The sequence below is a fragment of the Sorex araneus genome, chromosome 5 (assembly GCF_027595985.1).
Source record: "Sorex araneus isolate mSorAra2 chromosome 5, mSorAra2.pri, whole genome shotgun sequence".
Classification (NCBI taxonomy): domain Eukaryota; kingdom Metazoa; phylum Chordata; class Mammalia; order Eulipotyphla; family Soricidae; genus Sorex; species Sorex araneus.
In genome coordinates this window covers 116,041,225-116,055,242 of record NC_073306.1, presented here as the reverse complement: position 1 = coordinate 116,055,242, position 14,018 = coordinate 116,041,225, and the positions used below count along the sequence as shown (strand labels likewise).

Here is a 14,018-nt window from a genome sequence, read left to right as displayed (position 1 = left end):
CCTAACCTGCTATGCTATGACACCGGCCCCTGTAGTTTTATTTTGTTCTGGCTTTTGGTGCTCAGGTGTTACTCCTGCCGGGGGGGGGGGGGGGGGGGGGAGGGGGCGGGGGGCTCGGAACCGAAGGTGACGGAGGGATGGAACCGAGGTGCACTGCGTGCAAGGCAAGCGCCCCTACGCACTGTACCATCGCTGCAGATTCTGTTTTGTGATTGATTGTCGGTGTGACTCAGCTAGAACGAAGCTGTTTGAGGAAAGTGGTCTGTTTCGTTGACTGCCGCATCCTCAGCACCTAAAATCTGCCCCTTCCTGGGAGGAAGCTGAAAGATTCCCGGAAGGGGCTGGAGCGATAGCACATCGGGTAGGGCGTTTGCCTTGCATGCGGCCGACCCGGGTTCGATTCCCAGCATCCCATATGGTCCCCCGAGCACCGCCAGGAGTAATTCCTGAGTGCAGAGCCAGGAGTAACCTCTGTGCATCGCCGGGTGTGACCCAAAAAGAAAAAAAAAATCCCGGAAAGGATCAATGAAAGGACGGGCTGGGTCTTCGCGGAGGGTAAACGTATCTCTCTGTCCTGCAGGGGGCGCTCCAGCCCCGCCCCCGAAGTTAGCCCCCGCCCCTCGCGCCCGCCCAGCGTCTCCCTCCCACGACTCGCCTCCATGCTTCCCTGATCTGCGCTTGCGCGCCGGAAGCGGGCTCAACGCGGCGCATGCGCAGGCGGGCCGGGCCGTCGCGGCGCCGGAGAGCGGGGTCGGCGGGGCCGCTGGGTACCACTGGGCATCATGCTGTCCCCGGAGGCGGAGCGAGTGTTGCGCTACCTGGCGGAGGTGGAGGAGCTCGCCGAGGACGTGCTGGCCGACAAGCAGCAGGTGGGAGACGCGGGGGCCCGTGGCGGCGTGGGCTGGCCCTGAGCTGACCCGGGCAGTGGGTCCAGGGCCGTGGACACAGGCCTCGGGCGGGCGGGGGACACAGGTGGGCCCAGGCATGGCCGGCGCCCCTCCAGCGCTTTGATTCGGCCCCTTGGAATGAACACGTCCTTTCGCTCTGCCAGTCACCGCCGATTCGGAGTTTTTTATTTTTAATTTTATTTTTTTAATTAAATAACCGTGAGATAGACCCTTACAAAGCTGTTCATGATTGGGTTTCGGTTATACAGTGTTCCAACACCCATCCCTCCACAAGTGCGTTTCCCAGCACCAGTATCCCCAGTTCCCTCCCACCACCCCCTAAATACCTCCACCCCACTACCCCAGCCTGCCTCTGTGGCAGGCACTTTTCTTCTCCTTCTCTCTCTCCCTCCACTCCGGTCCCTTCCTCCCTCTCTCTCCCTCTCCCTCCCCCCTCCTCCTTTTGGGCATTGTGGTTGGCAGTACAGATCCTGAAAGGTTATCATGTACATCCCTTTACCTACTTTCAACACTTAGTTCTTGACAATAATAGTTAGGAATTACGCTGGACAGGAAATGGAAGATTATTTGACTACCTGCCACAGAAAGTAGTGGGGGGGGGGGCGGGGGGCCCCCATGGCCTTGAGGGGAGAAGAGGAACGGTCCCCAGGCCCAAGTGATGGAGGCAGGGGAGGAAGGTGGCCCTTGGTTCTGAATGGAGGGAAGGAATTTGTTGGAAGGGCTGGAGGAGGTGCTGGTCTGTGAGCTAAGAGATGGTTCTAATGTGGAATGGAGGGGCCCCAGGCGCCGGTGTGGGGTCCCTGCCCCAGAATAGTGAGAGCAGGGTATGGCCTGGTGCTGGGGGCGGGCCGTGGTGGGGCGGGAGGTGCCGGGAGTGGCTCCTGACTGAGCCTCTCCAGGGAGACTGGATGAGTTCAGGGTCTCCTAGGAAGCATCTAGGGGGACATGCCATTGGCCATTGCATCCAGGTGTGCTGGGGATGACGAGCGTCTTACTGGGCCTTAGAGACGGTGCTGATGTCTGGCTCCAAACCCGTGAGGTCTGGAGTGTTCCCGGGGCTCAGAGGGGAACAGGCGAATTTAGGCAATTCCAGCAGGCAGCCAGATGCCAGCCTGGGGGTTGGCTCTGAAACTCTCCAGCTGAGAGCACCACATTATCACCTTGTCATGTAGGACTGTCAGTGTCCCCTCACAAACTCCCCCTCCCCCCGCAGGAGTGCTGTTGGTCCCTCCTGCCACTAGGTCAGAAGGAGCTGCAGGAGCTTGTCTGCGCCCTGATGATTCTGATATAACCTCGCTTTCTACTGGACCGTAGGAGTGTGATGGGTTTATCAGCACACATTTACCCAGTACTGTTTGGAGAGGGAGGAGGGGGTGGGGCACCGAGCATAGTCTTTGGGACTTGGGAACAGAGCAGGGGGAAGAAATGGAGTCGTGCCTCAGTCTCTTCTAGGCAGGACATGGGAGGTAACCCAGGAACAGTCTCTTGTTTCTCTCAGGCTTTTCTTTCTTTTTTTTTTTTAAATGGGTGTGGGGGTCTCCCAGGCGTTGCCCGGGATGCCCCAGGGTCCCTTGCGGAGATTTTTGGTCCAGTTGTCTGGTGGTTCCGTGCAGCTGTGGAGGAAGAGGTGGTGTTGTTAAGGCCCGGCCGTGCCAGAGGTTACCAGGGCTGGGCTGGTGGTAGCTGGAGGTCTCCAGGGCAACACCCAGCCATGCTTGAGGACCACGTGGTGCTGGGACTTGAACCAGGGTTGGCAGCATGCTAGGCCCGAGCCTTTACCCCTCCCCCACCGTGCTGTCTCAGCTCTGTCGGGTTCTAACAGCCTTTGGTCTCGCAGGAGCTGCCAGGTTGGGGGGAGATGACCGAGTGCCCTCCTGTGCTTTTCAGATTGTGGACCTGGACACCAAACGGAATCAGAACCGGGAGGGTCTGCGGGCCCTGCAGCGGGATCTCAGCCTCTCCGGTAAGTCGCGGCTTTCTGACTGCTGCCCTGAGCCTGGCCGGTTTGCCGTCATGTAGGCAAGCTCGTCCTGATGGGGACCGGGCCGGAGGCCACAGGTGTCGGTGTGAGCGTGGCTCAGGCAGCTGCTCGCCCTGGTGACAGGCCATTAGGTGCTGGCTTGTCAATAGGAAGGTGCTGGGGAAAGGATGTGGAAGACATATTCCCATCCTTATGCTGCCCAGGTGGGCAAAAGGAGTTGAGAATATTACTGAAAACTGAGGGCGCTTCAGAAGGAATTGGACGTGGGCTGGGTGTCGGCAGAAGGGATGGCGCCTCCTTCCAGGAGGGCAGGTGGCTATGACAGTCGACAGGGGAAGGCCACGCTGTGTTGAAGAGAGACTGGGCCATGACAGAGGACCTGAGGCGCCAGGGGAAGGGAGAGTTTTGTTCACAGAGCACCGGGTAGTCAGGAAGCTTCCAGCTGCTTCTCAAAGCAGGACCCTGCAGGACCCACACCCCCTGGGACCCTCCGGCCTCATCTCTCCTCCCCATCTCTCAAGCCTGTCTTCTTTTTCTTGCTTTTTGGGTCACACCCGGCGATGCACAGGGGTTACTCCTGGCTCATGCACTCAGGAATTACTCCTGGCAGTGCTCGGGGGACCATATGGGATGCTGGTAATTGAACCCAGGGCGGCTGAATGCAAGGCAAACACCCTACCCGCTGTGCTATTGCTTCAGCCCCTCTCGAGCCTGTCTTGCTGGTGTCCTCACTTCCCAAGCATGTGACTCAGTTGTGCCATTCTCGTTTCTCTGCCTGCCTTGTACATCTGCAAGACTGAGGACCTTGTCACAGGCCAGTAGGTGCTGGCATGTTATATAGGAAAGTGGTTTTTCTCCTCAAAAGCCATGTAATCCAGAGGCCTCCAGGCCCCTGCACAAATATGTCCCTCTTGACAGAGGCACTGGTATTCTCTCCTGTCTTATCTTTTTCTTTTTTGGTTTTGTTTGTTGTTTTGGGACCATATCCAGTGATACTCAGGGGTTACTCCTGACTCTGTACTCAAAAATTACTCTTGGTGGTGTTCAGGGAACCGTATGAGATGCCGGGGATCAAACCCAGGTCAGTCACATACAAGGAAAGTGCCCTCCCTGCTGTAAACTCTCTCCAGCCCCTCTTAAGCGTTTGGACCCGTATCTCTATTGCTTATTCCCTCTCCGCCACTGTACTGTCAGCTCTGTGTGGGCCTTTCTAATACTGCACGGCATTTTGAAGAATGATTTTGTTGAAGAGTCGGCCCTTTGTCATTTCAGAAGACGTGATGGTTTGCTTCGGGAACATGTTTATCAAGATGCCTCACCGGGAAACAAAGGAAATGCTCGAGAAAGGTAAAGGCTTTCTGGGGTAGTTTAGGGGCAAGGCTGCTCACCCTTCCAGCCTTGGCTTTTTGTTGCCTTGGGGCCACACCCAGCGATGCTTAGGCCTGCCTCCCGGCCCTGTGCTCAGGGATCACCCTGGCACTGTCGGGGGAACATAAGTGGTGCCAGAGATGGAACCTAGGTCAGTTGCAAGGACAGTAGGTCCCTTCAGCCCTGTGCTCTCTCCATCCCGGTTGCAATAGTGCTAACATTTATGGTTCGCAGTACGAAGCTTCTGCACCTTTACCACCGCCGAGTAGCCCAGCCCCCAGCCTCATGTCCCCTCCTCTTGACCTCTTTCTTCCCCGCCACTAGCCGTCTCAGTTCTTCATTCCAAGGCCAGGGGTTTGTCATCACTCCCAGCTGCCTCTTCCCTGGTTTTGTCTGTGCACAGATAAGTGAGATCATCAGGTTTTCTCCTCCTCCCGACAGACTAATTGGTGCCCTCCAGTTCCACCTCAGCTTTACCATATCCTCTTCACCCAGATGGGACAGTCAGGCTTGGACGGCTCGGTGCAAGGGTGTTTGAGGGTGCAGGCGGTTGGAGATTGGGTGTCCGAGTGATGACTGAGAGCTGGTCTCCAAAGGGACGTGGTCTCCTGAGTGCAGTTGCTGAGGTCAGACCAGTGCGCCTGCCACACCCCTGGCAATGGTCTCGTCCCCTCAGGCTGGGCAAAGGCAGGGACTTGCTCCAAATGCGGCCTGGATTTATTTGGGAAATTAAGGTTGCCCTTCCTGGGCACATGTGGCCACTTCCTGGACAGGACTGCGCCACATTTAGGGCTGGAGCCATAGTCTAGCGGGTAGAGCATTTGCCTTGCACGCGGCCAACCCAGGTTCAATCCCAGCATCCCATATGCTACCCTGAGCACCCCCAGGAGTAATTTCTGAGTGCAGAGCCAGGAGTAACCCCTGAGCTTTGCCGCGTGTGACCACAAGTGACAAAAATAAATAAAACCAAGTCACATTGCACGCAGAGCTGCCAGAGGGCCTGGTGGCAGGAGCTTTATTCACATCCACTGCCGAGACTGAGCTGAGAGCGGAGACCGTAAGGGGAGCGGCCTCCGGGGCCTGCGACCACAGCGGGGCTGACACCTGCCCTCAAGTCTTCACAGCCATCATGTTCTGACCCTGGGAGTTTCTGTGGCCGCCCCACGGGCAGGGCCTGAACCCTGCTGCTGCCCTCCGCAGCCTCTCTCCTGATGAGGTGCTGGTCTGGGAAGGGCCAGCCTGTGCCCGGTGCCCGCAGAGCCCGGGCAGGCCACTCCCTGCTCTGGCCGTGGTTCTGCAGTTGGTCTCGGAAGCCCTTTTCCTTCCTGAGTGCTCAGAGCCCCGGCTCTCCGGACACTGGGGTCCCCCATCCCCTCTGCGTGTCTGTAGGTCAACCTTATCCTTTGTCTGTCTTTTCCTTCAGATCAGGATCATCTGAATAAAGAAATTGAGAAAATCCGGAAACGCCTGAAAGTGAAGGTCAACCGCCTCTTTGAGGCCCAAGGTATGGCGTGGGAGGGCTGGAAATAGGGGGAGCAGGTGGAGGGGGAGCCCCTTGAAGGGCCCTTGGGGAGGACTTGGAAGGGCGAGGGAGGGACGTCTTTCCCCGCTGGGCGAGGCCAGGACCGACCGCTGGCGCTGAAGCTGTTGGCAGTGGCGGCCGCCCCACAAGATGAGTGTTAGGTCTGGGTCCTGTGAGCGGCCCGGGCGAGCCGACTGCATTCTAGGCCTGCAGGGGGCGAGCTCCAAGCTGAGTTTCTGGTGCTCCTGCAGGCCCGGGGATGCACCAGCCTGCTTGCGGGGAGAGCCAGGTGTGGCGTCCCGGGGTGCAGGGCCGGGGCTCAGGGCTCCTCCTCAGCAGGGTCCGGGTGTGGCGGCCTGAGTGCCCAGCAGGAAGCCCGGCTCCCAGCAGATTGTCTCCTCCTCCACAGGCAAGCCAGAGCTGAAGGGTTTTAACCTGACGCCCCTCAACCAAGATGAGCTCAAAGCCATCAAGATCATCTTGAAAGGATGAAGTTCAAGGTCGAGGATGGGGAACCTCAGACCATCATCCCCGCTGAGGTCACAGAGGACCCTGGACTCTCAAGCTTTGAGCCCTGCGAGTGGACAGACGGAAGCCGGGCTCGGCTGCTGCCATGGCTGGACACAAGGCCCATTGACAGGCTTGCCGGCGGCTGCCAGCGGATGGTTGGGGGCTGCGCTGTGGGGGTGGCTCAGACAATGGCCAGCTGTCCTATGGGCCCGGGAGGGGATGGGCGGGGGGCAGAGGGAGTCTCGTGCCAGTATTCCTCTCCAAAAGGGAGGCGTGTGCACACGGCCCGTGGGTGACAGTGGGACCCAGAAGAGGCTCAGGGAGGACAGAGTGGTCGGTGCAGAGGGGCCCGCTGCCCCCCATGAACCTAGTGTGGCCCCTTTTCCCTTCCAGCTTGGCCTCCCGGGACAAAACGAGTGTGGGGGCTGCTAAGCAACCACCGTGCTTGTCGTTAGTCAGGAGGGTCTTGCCAGCCGAGTCCCACCTGCCTTCAGCTGTCCCAGCTCCCTCGGTGACCGGGCCAGGAGGGTGAGCTCATGTCCCCTGAGGGTTCAATAAACTGCCAGGATGAATGCATGCAGCTCACAACTTTTCTTCCTTCCAGTCTCCATTGAGGGCCGGCTACTCCTTTGAGACTCACCCACGAAGGGCGGGCAGGCAGCCCCTGGCCTGGAAGGAAGTTTTTCAGACAGGGACACGGGGATCGGGAACCTTGGTGAGGGGGTGGGGGCTCGTACCTGCCGCTGGCCCAGGGTTGGGAGCCTGGACCGTTCGGCTGAACCCTCTGTCCACGACTGCACATTCGGAAAGCTGCAAAGCTTGGGTGTTTGCCAAACAAAATACCCTACCTAGGTCGACTTGGGCTCTGTCCGCAGGCCTTTTGTTTGTTTTTGCAAGTAGAAATGACAGTGTTTTCCCTGTGGTGGTCCTGGAAAGTAGGGCATGTAGTAGTGGGAACTAAAAGTCTCACCCGTGGTAGCAGGGCTAAGGGAACTACAGCTCCAATCAGGTGAGCTCCCCCCACCCAGGTGAGAGAAGCACCAGACAGATGGGCGTCTGATCACTGACGAGTTTAGACTCCACGACACAGATCCCTGAGGACGGAAGCTGCAGAGTTACAGACATCCCTGTGACGGTGACAGTGCCACAGTGATCGTGTTGCAAACGAGCTGCGGGATTCAGTGAACGATGGGTTTGGTGTGGCAAGGTGGTCGCCAGGCCAAAGAAGAGCCCATCAGATCCTTTCTCTAGGGGATGGGGAACCCCACGGCCCACTCCGGGGTGGAGTGCCCGTACACAGCACAGAGTAGCCTGTGCTGTGACACACCCCACACTGGGTAGGGCCAGCAGGGCAGGCTGCACGGGGCTCAGCCATCCCCAGAGCCCCAGTAAACGTAACCTAGTCACTGCTAAAGGTAAATTCCCTCTGGACCACTGCTGAAAGGATCCTGTTGGTAGCTGAAAAACCTCGTCAGGCGCTGGCTGTCACAAGGTCAAAGCCAAGGCTACTTGGTTGCTGCTTGCAGCTGCCCCCCAAGCTAGGCCCCGTGCCAGTCACTCTGGGTTGAGCCCGTGCTTGTTTATTAGACTCTGGGGGTGCAGGACCTGCGCTCTGCACTGTCCTCTTCGGACCGTGCGCCGAGCCGGTCCCGGGGATTGGCTGTCTCCTGGTCCAGAGATGCCCGGGGCCGAGGGGGAGGCCTCAGCACAAGCAGCCAGAGTGCTGCTGAACCAGCAAAGTGGCTGCCAGGCCGCGGTGGGAGGGAGGTGCGTGGTCTGAGGCGCTCTGCTGGTACCGGGAGGACTGGCTGGCACCTCCACGGTCACTCTCCTCACAGGTTAGCTGGAAGCTTTCTTGTGGCCTTGGAGGGAGCGGAAGAGCTGCCTCAGCTGGTTTTTCCGATCATTGACGCAGCCTGGAAGAGAAGCCAAGCGCTGGCTGTAATGGCCTGGCCTGGGGTAGGGGCCCGGTCCCCACCCGCTCGGTGGGCTGTGACAGGGGGACTCTGACAGCACCAGGTCATCGTGTACATTTCTACTCTGTAAGCAGGACACTTGCTTTGTGGGGGTGAACATAGGATCGTGCAGAAGCATAACAGAAAGGGGTTGCTGGGGCTCCCTCCGGCCTGCAGGGGGGCTCCAGGGACTGAGCCCTCGCAGCACCCGTGTGCGAAAGAGTGCAGGTCAAGTCTCTTTGCTCCAGCCACACCTTTCAGCAGGATGTGCTTTGAACTGGACTACTTCACTTCCAAGGACAAGCTGTTGACCCCCACACCCACACCCAGCACCCTAACCCCTGAACTAACTCATCAGCCAAGAGAAGCTTTAAGCAGCTAGTTTTGGGTGGGTTTATATCCTAGTAATCAGAGAGCATCACCTGGGATCCTGCTAGGGATGCAGAATTTTGCCCTCTACCCCAGGCGTATGTAAGTCATCATCTGCATTTTATCAGGATTGCCAGAGTACTGTGTACACATTGGAAATGCTCCACGCCATCCTCTTTCCATAAAGCAACGTGGCAGACAGTAGGGACCTGCTGCAGAAAAGCCATTCGTGTACTTGCTCTCCTTGCCGTCATCACGGCAAACTGCTGAACAGTCCTGGCTTCCGTGAAGCTGGAGCAGACACGTCACCCAGACCGGCAGATAGTAACTGCGGCCCCTGGGAAGACGTTCTTATAATAGTCAAGGCTTCCAGGCCTGGGCCTTGCTTCTTCCTGCCCAGGACAAGGATGTAACCTCGAGCTGGAGCAGTCATCTTGCAACCACGAGGCAACAAACACACACCCAGGCAACCCCGTGGACCATGGCAAAGCAGAACAAAAGCTAGGTCCTCGGGAGCACCATGCAGGCCTGGTGTCTGTGTGACCGACCCTAAGACTCCTGGTGGCTCAGACAAATGAGTCCTGCTGTGTAACCATGAGTTGGCTTCTTGGTTGCTTGCTGTCAAATTCAGTCCTAAAATCATAGCAAGCCCTAAAAAAACCCAGCACTTCATTAAAAAAACACGCAACATTTTGGGTTTTGAGCCACACCTAGCGATGCTTAGGGGTTATTCCTGGCTCTGCCTTAGGAATTATTCCTGGCAGTGCACAGGACTGCTTAGGATGCCGGCTGGGAATGGCCTACCCCCTGTACAATCTCTCTAGGCCCGTTTGTTTGCTTTGTTCGGGGCCACATCAGGGTTTACACCTGACTCTAAGCTCAGGGATCACCCCTGGCAGGCTTAGAGGACCATATGGGATGCCAGGGGTGAAACCCAGGTCACCATGTATAAGACAAGTGCCTTACCCCCTGTACTACCTATATTCTAAAATCAAACGGCACACTTAGGAAAAGGTTTATAACACATTTGACAGAGGCTCACGTCCTTAACATGTTAATACCCAAGGCCTTTATACATTTAGGGGAGAAAAGTCAAAAGAAGACAAGAAGGGCGGGGGGAGGGAAGCTCAGCGGTAAAGCACTGACTTGGCTCTCCTGGGAGAACCTGGGTTTGTTCCCGGCACCACCAAGCAACAAGAAAATACGGAGAAATAACGGAGGGAGCCAAAGCCATCGTACAGCGGGCAGGGTGCTTGCCTCACAGGTGGCTGGCCCAGGTTTGATCCCCAGCACCCCATATGGTCCCCCGAGATCTGCCAGGAGTGATCCCTGAGCACAGAGTCAGGAGTCAGCCCCGAGCACTGCTGGGTATGGCTCCATAAAACAAGAAATAATGGACAGCTTACAAAAGAAGGAATGCAAACATAAAAACCAGGAGCCTCCCTAGTAACCAAATGAGTCGAGTTAGCAAAGATTTGGGGGTTTGGCAGTGCTGGGGATCAAACCCAGGGCCTCACATTCAAGGCACATGCTCTACTGCTGAGCTACATCCCCAGCCCAAACTGCCTTTTTTTTTTCTTTTTTCATATTCAGAGCCGGCAAACTTGTGTAATATTTCTAGAAAGCAAATTGGCTGTGGTAAGTCCTTTTCACCCAGTAATTCTACTTCTAGATATCTCACAGAGCCAAAATTTCAGGGCTGAGAGACAGTACTTTGGGTTGGGCGTTTGCCTTGCACGTGTCAACCTGAGTTCAATGCCCAGCATCCAATATGGTCCCCCAAGCACCGCCAGGGGATTCCTGAGTGCAGAGCCAGGAAGAACCCTTGAGCCTTGCTGGGGGTGGTCCAAAAACACAAAACAAAACAAAGCAAAAAAAAGAAGGAGCCAGAATTTCAAATGAGCTGTGCCATGTAAGAGAAGGTTCTCCCTGGCATTATGGATAAAAGTGAAGAACTGGAACTGGGCCAAATGCCCAATTACAATGCACTGACTGTGGTGAATTTGGGGGTGTGGGCCAGCAGGAAAGGGTGGTTTGCAGGGTTGTCCCGTCTGGTTTTTATGGGTGCTGGCCGGCAGCAGCCCTGGGCATCCGCAGACTCCAGGTCTGAGTCAGGCAGCCGAGAGGCCACGCTCGGGCTCGCCCCTGTGACCCGGGCCTTCAGCGAGTGATGGAACATCTGGAGGTGATTTTCCTGTCAAACAATCATAAAACTGGACTCAGATGAAATGAGATCATGTAAACGATGCAGTCTGGACAGGCCGGCCAAAGAGGTTTCCAAAAGGGAGGCTCGAACTCATACTGCCAGATGACATGGAAATGGTCTGGGGAGCAGGAGGACTCAAGGCTCCAGCCCGAAGCCAAGGTTTTTGGAAGAGAAAGGATGAAATGTATGCAACTTGGAAACACTGGGAGGAAACACGCCAGATTGTTAATGTTGGTTGTGTCTGGATGTTTTTTTAAATTTTCCTTCTTTAGTTTTCAAATATTCTAGAATGAGTGTGAACAATTTTTATAATCAGGGATTTTATATATATGTATATATATTACACACACACACACACACACACACATATATATATATATGTACACACGTTTTCACAAGCCAAGTTTAAAGTCAATTTCTGGAGTCCTTGATTTCGCTCTTAGAGCACCTGCATGTTGGGGCCTGTTTCCCACATAAGCATTTTGAAATCCACTTCCTGAGACCAGGAAAGGTGATGTTTCCCGAAGTACCTGACCCCAGCACCCTGCGTGTTGCTGAAATGATAGTGTGTTGGGGGTGAGGTGGGGGTGGTGGAGTTAAGAGTCAGGTGCTTCCTGACTCTTACTCTTCTTTAAGTTTGTTCACTTAAAGAAAGTAGATTTCGGGGCTGGAGCGACAGCACAGTGGGTAGGGTGTTTGCCTTGCATGCGGCCAACCCAGGTTTGATTCCCAGCATCCCATATGGTCCCCTGAGCACTGCCAGGAGTAATTCCTGAGTGCAGAGCCAGGAGTAACCCCTGAGCATCGCTGGGTGTGACCCAAAAAACAAACAAACAAACAAACAAACAAACAAAAAGAAAGTAGATTTCTGGGCTGGAGAGATAGTGCAATGGGTAGGGTGCTTGCTTTGCATGCTGCTGATCTGAGTTTAATCCCTGGCATCCCATAGGGCCCCCTGAGCCCCGCTAGGAGTGATTCCTGAGTGCAGAGCCAGGAGTAAGCCCTGAGTACCCTCAGGTATGGCCCCAAGCCAGAAAAAAAACAAGAAAGTAGATTTCTGTGGAGGACGCTGAGTGACTTTTTTTTTTTTTTCTGAAAAGGAGGTGGTGGGCCAAATTAATTTGGGAGCCTCTGATTAGCATCAGTGAGTCTCCTGCCCTCTGTGCCAGGTGGCATTGGAGGCATATAGTGAGATGGAAACGGTTTGCTGTTTCAGGGGAGGAACAGAGAGGTCAAGTCCCTGGCCCAAGGCAACACAGCTGGCAGACTGGAGAGCTCATGAAAACAGCCGAGCCACCAGGCCGAGCTGCTTCCTTGGCTGTCTGGTCTCTCCCATGGCACAGCCCGGCTGCCCGCAACCCACCGAGCCCCACATACCGAGGTGCGTGTTGGTGGCAAAGGTGCCCGTCCCTGACAGGTCAGGAGCCCCGTCCTCTCTGCTGACGGGGCCATCGTTCCACATAAGGTCAAAGCCTCCGACCCTCTTCTCCCGGCCCGTGAGCCTGGACAGGCAGGAGACACAGGAGGTCGTGAAGGGTGCGCCTGGTGGGCCCCTGCGACCAGGCCCGGCCCCTGGCCCCCAGGCCCTCCAGTGCCCACACTCGGAATTCCTTCTTCCGTCTGTCTTGTCACGAGGCCTGAGAGGGTCCTTTCCCTTCCTAAAGGCCCCTGCTCCCCCACTTGGCCTCCATGACCCACACCTATTTCTGTTCTCTGGTTTAAAATCTGCAGTACTGGGCGGCCGGAGCGATAGCACAGTGGGCAGGGCGTTTGCCTTGCACGGGCCAACCCGGGTTCGATTCCCAGCATCCCATATGGTCCCCTGAGCACCGCCAGGGGTAATTCCTGAGTGCAGAGCCAGGAATAACTCCTGAGCATCGCCGGGTGTGACCCAAAAAGCAAAAATATAAAAATAAAATAAAAATATGCAGTCGTGGGGCCAGAGAGTCCAGCCAGAAGGGCACTGGCCTTGCACGCAACTGACCCAGGGTCTATCCCCAGCACCACCTAGGGTCCCCTGAGCCCACCAGGAGTGACCCCTGAGCACTGCTGCATGTGGCCCAGACCCAGAAAGGAGTCAGCGGCCCTGAGGTCTGGGATCAGGGAAGGGCGCATGAGCCCAACCTGGCTCCATCCCTGTATCATTTCCTATCTGAGTTATTACAGCCCGGGAGGCCCCCCGAGCACACGGGTCATCACTGGCACTGCTCAGGCCCTATGCATGACATCACTGGTCTGGTGGGCTGAGTGGGGGCCCAGGGCCACCTGAGCACCATGAGGCAGGCCGAAATAAACCAATGAATGACCGAATGAGTGAATGAGTGGATAAAGCCTGCGATCCTTCCCTGCCACAAGGCCCTCAGAGGCGCCAGACGCGTGACTGCTGGCTCAAGGCGTGCCCTGGCAGGTGTGAGGGGCTCCCATGGGTGTGGGGAGAGGGGGCACAAGTGGAGAGAGCAGCCACCTGGGCTTTGTGTCCCCTCTGCTGAGGACCCCTCGCCCACACACCCTGCGCAGTGTGTCTGGCCCAGGGGTGCCGGGATGGGTGTGTGGCTTAGCCACCGATCAGATCAGCGATGAAGGTCGGGTCCTGCAGCCCCGGCAGGAGGGAGGGAGGAGAGAGAGAGCGGGAGAGGGAAGCAGCCAGGACTTGTGGAGAGCAGGAGTCACAGCGGGGGCTCGCCACCTTTCACGTCCGGGACTGTCCGGGACTCACGGCTACCACCGTCCCAGATGTTCCTGTGAGCACTCTGCTGCCCCCCTCTCGGGACATGACTAACAAGCCCGGTTGGGAGCCAGGCTGTGTCCTGTCAGGAGGAGGACACGGAGGCTCAGAGAGGAAGTGGTTCGTCCTATGTCCCAGCAATCCTGCTGGACCCAACCTCAGAATCCTCCAGTGGCTGGACTGGCCACTCTGCCCTTCTGGTTTTTTTTTTTTTTTTTGCTTTTTGGGTCACACCCAGCGATGCTCAGGGGTTACTCCTGGCTCTGCACTCAGGAATTACTCCTGGCGGTGCTCGGGGGACCATATGGGATGCTGGGAATCAAACCTGGGTCGGCCATGTGCAAGGCAAATACCCTATCCGCTGTGCTATCGCTCCGGCCCTCACTCTGCCCTTCTGAAAGGCAGAAATCTTGGGCTGCGACCAACCCTGCACGGACACCCATTTCTCTGTGGACAGAGGGGATGGGCCAGAGC

General features: G+C 56.6%; 2 protein-coding genes across 2 annotated transcripts in view; one reads left to right on the top strand and one right to left on the bottom strand.

The window, feature by feature from the left end:
- The first annotated feature begins 697 nt into the window (after positions 1 to 697).
- PDRG1 (p53 and DNA damage regulated 1) lies at positions 698 to 6,865 on the top strand. Its single transcript, XM_004612587.2, has 5 exons — positions 698 to 869; positions 2,796 to 2,871; positions 4,162 to 4,236; positions 5,681 to 5,761; positions 6,189 to 6,865. Exons 1-5 carry the CDS (start codon positions 783 to 785, stop codon positions 6,269 to 6,271), a joined length of 402 nt encoding a protein of 133 aa, XP_004612644.1. The 5' UTR covers positions 698 to 782; the 3' UTR covers positions 6,272 to 6,865.
- A 127-nt stretch (positions 6,866 to 6,992) lies between these two features.
- The window catches only part of TTLL9 (tubulin tyrosine ligase like 9), a 41,704-nt gene continuing 34,678 nt past the window's right edge, over positions 6,993 to 14,018 (bottom strand). Inside the window, exons 13-14 of the mRNA XM_055139033.1 lie at positions 12,197 to 12,321; positions 6,993 to 8,205 (exon numbers count right to left, since the gene is read on the bottom strand). Of these exons, the coding sequence (XP_054995008.1) occupies positions 8,129 to 8,205; positions 12,197 to 12,321 (202 nt within the window). The 3' untranslated portion in view covers positions 6,993 to 8,128. The remainder of the gene's footprint in view (positions 8,206 to 12,196; positions 12,322 to 14,018) is intronic.

Coding starts and splice junctions, on each gene's coding strand:
- PDRG1 (XM_004612587.2), top strand. CDS start 783: ATGCTGTCCCCGGAGGCGGAGCGAGTGTTGCGCTACCTGGCGGAGGTG. Junction 870..2,795: donor TGCTGGCCGACAAGCAGCAG/GTGGGAGACGCG, acceptor TGTGCTTTTCAG/ATTGTGGACCTGGACACCAA. Junction 2,872..4,161: donor GCGGGATCTCAGCCTCTCCG/GTAAGTCGCGGC, acceptor TTGTCATTTCAG/AAGACGTGATGGTTTGCTTC.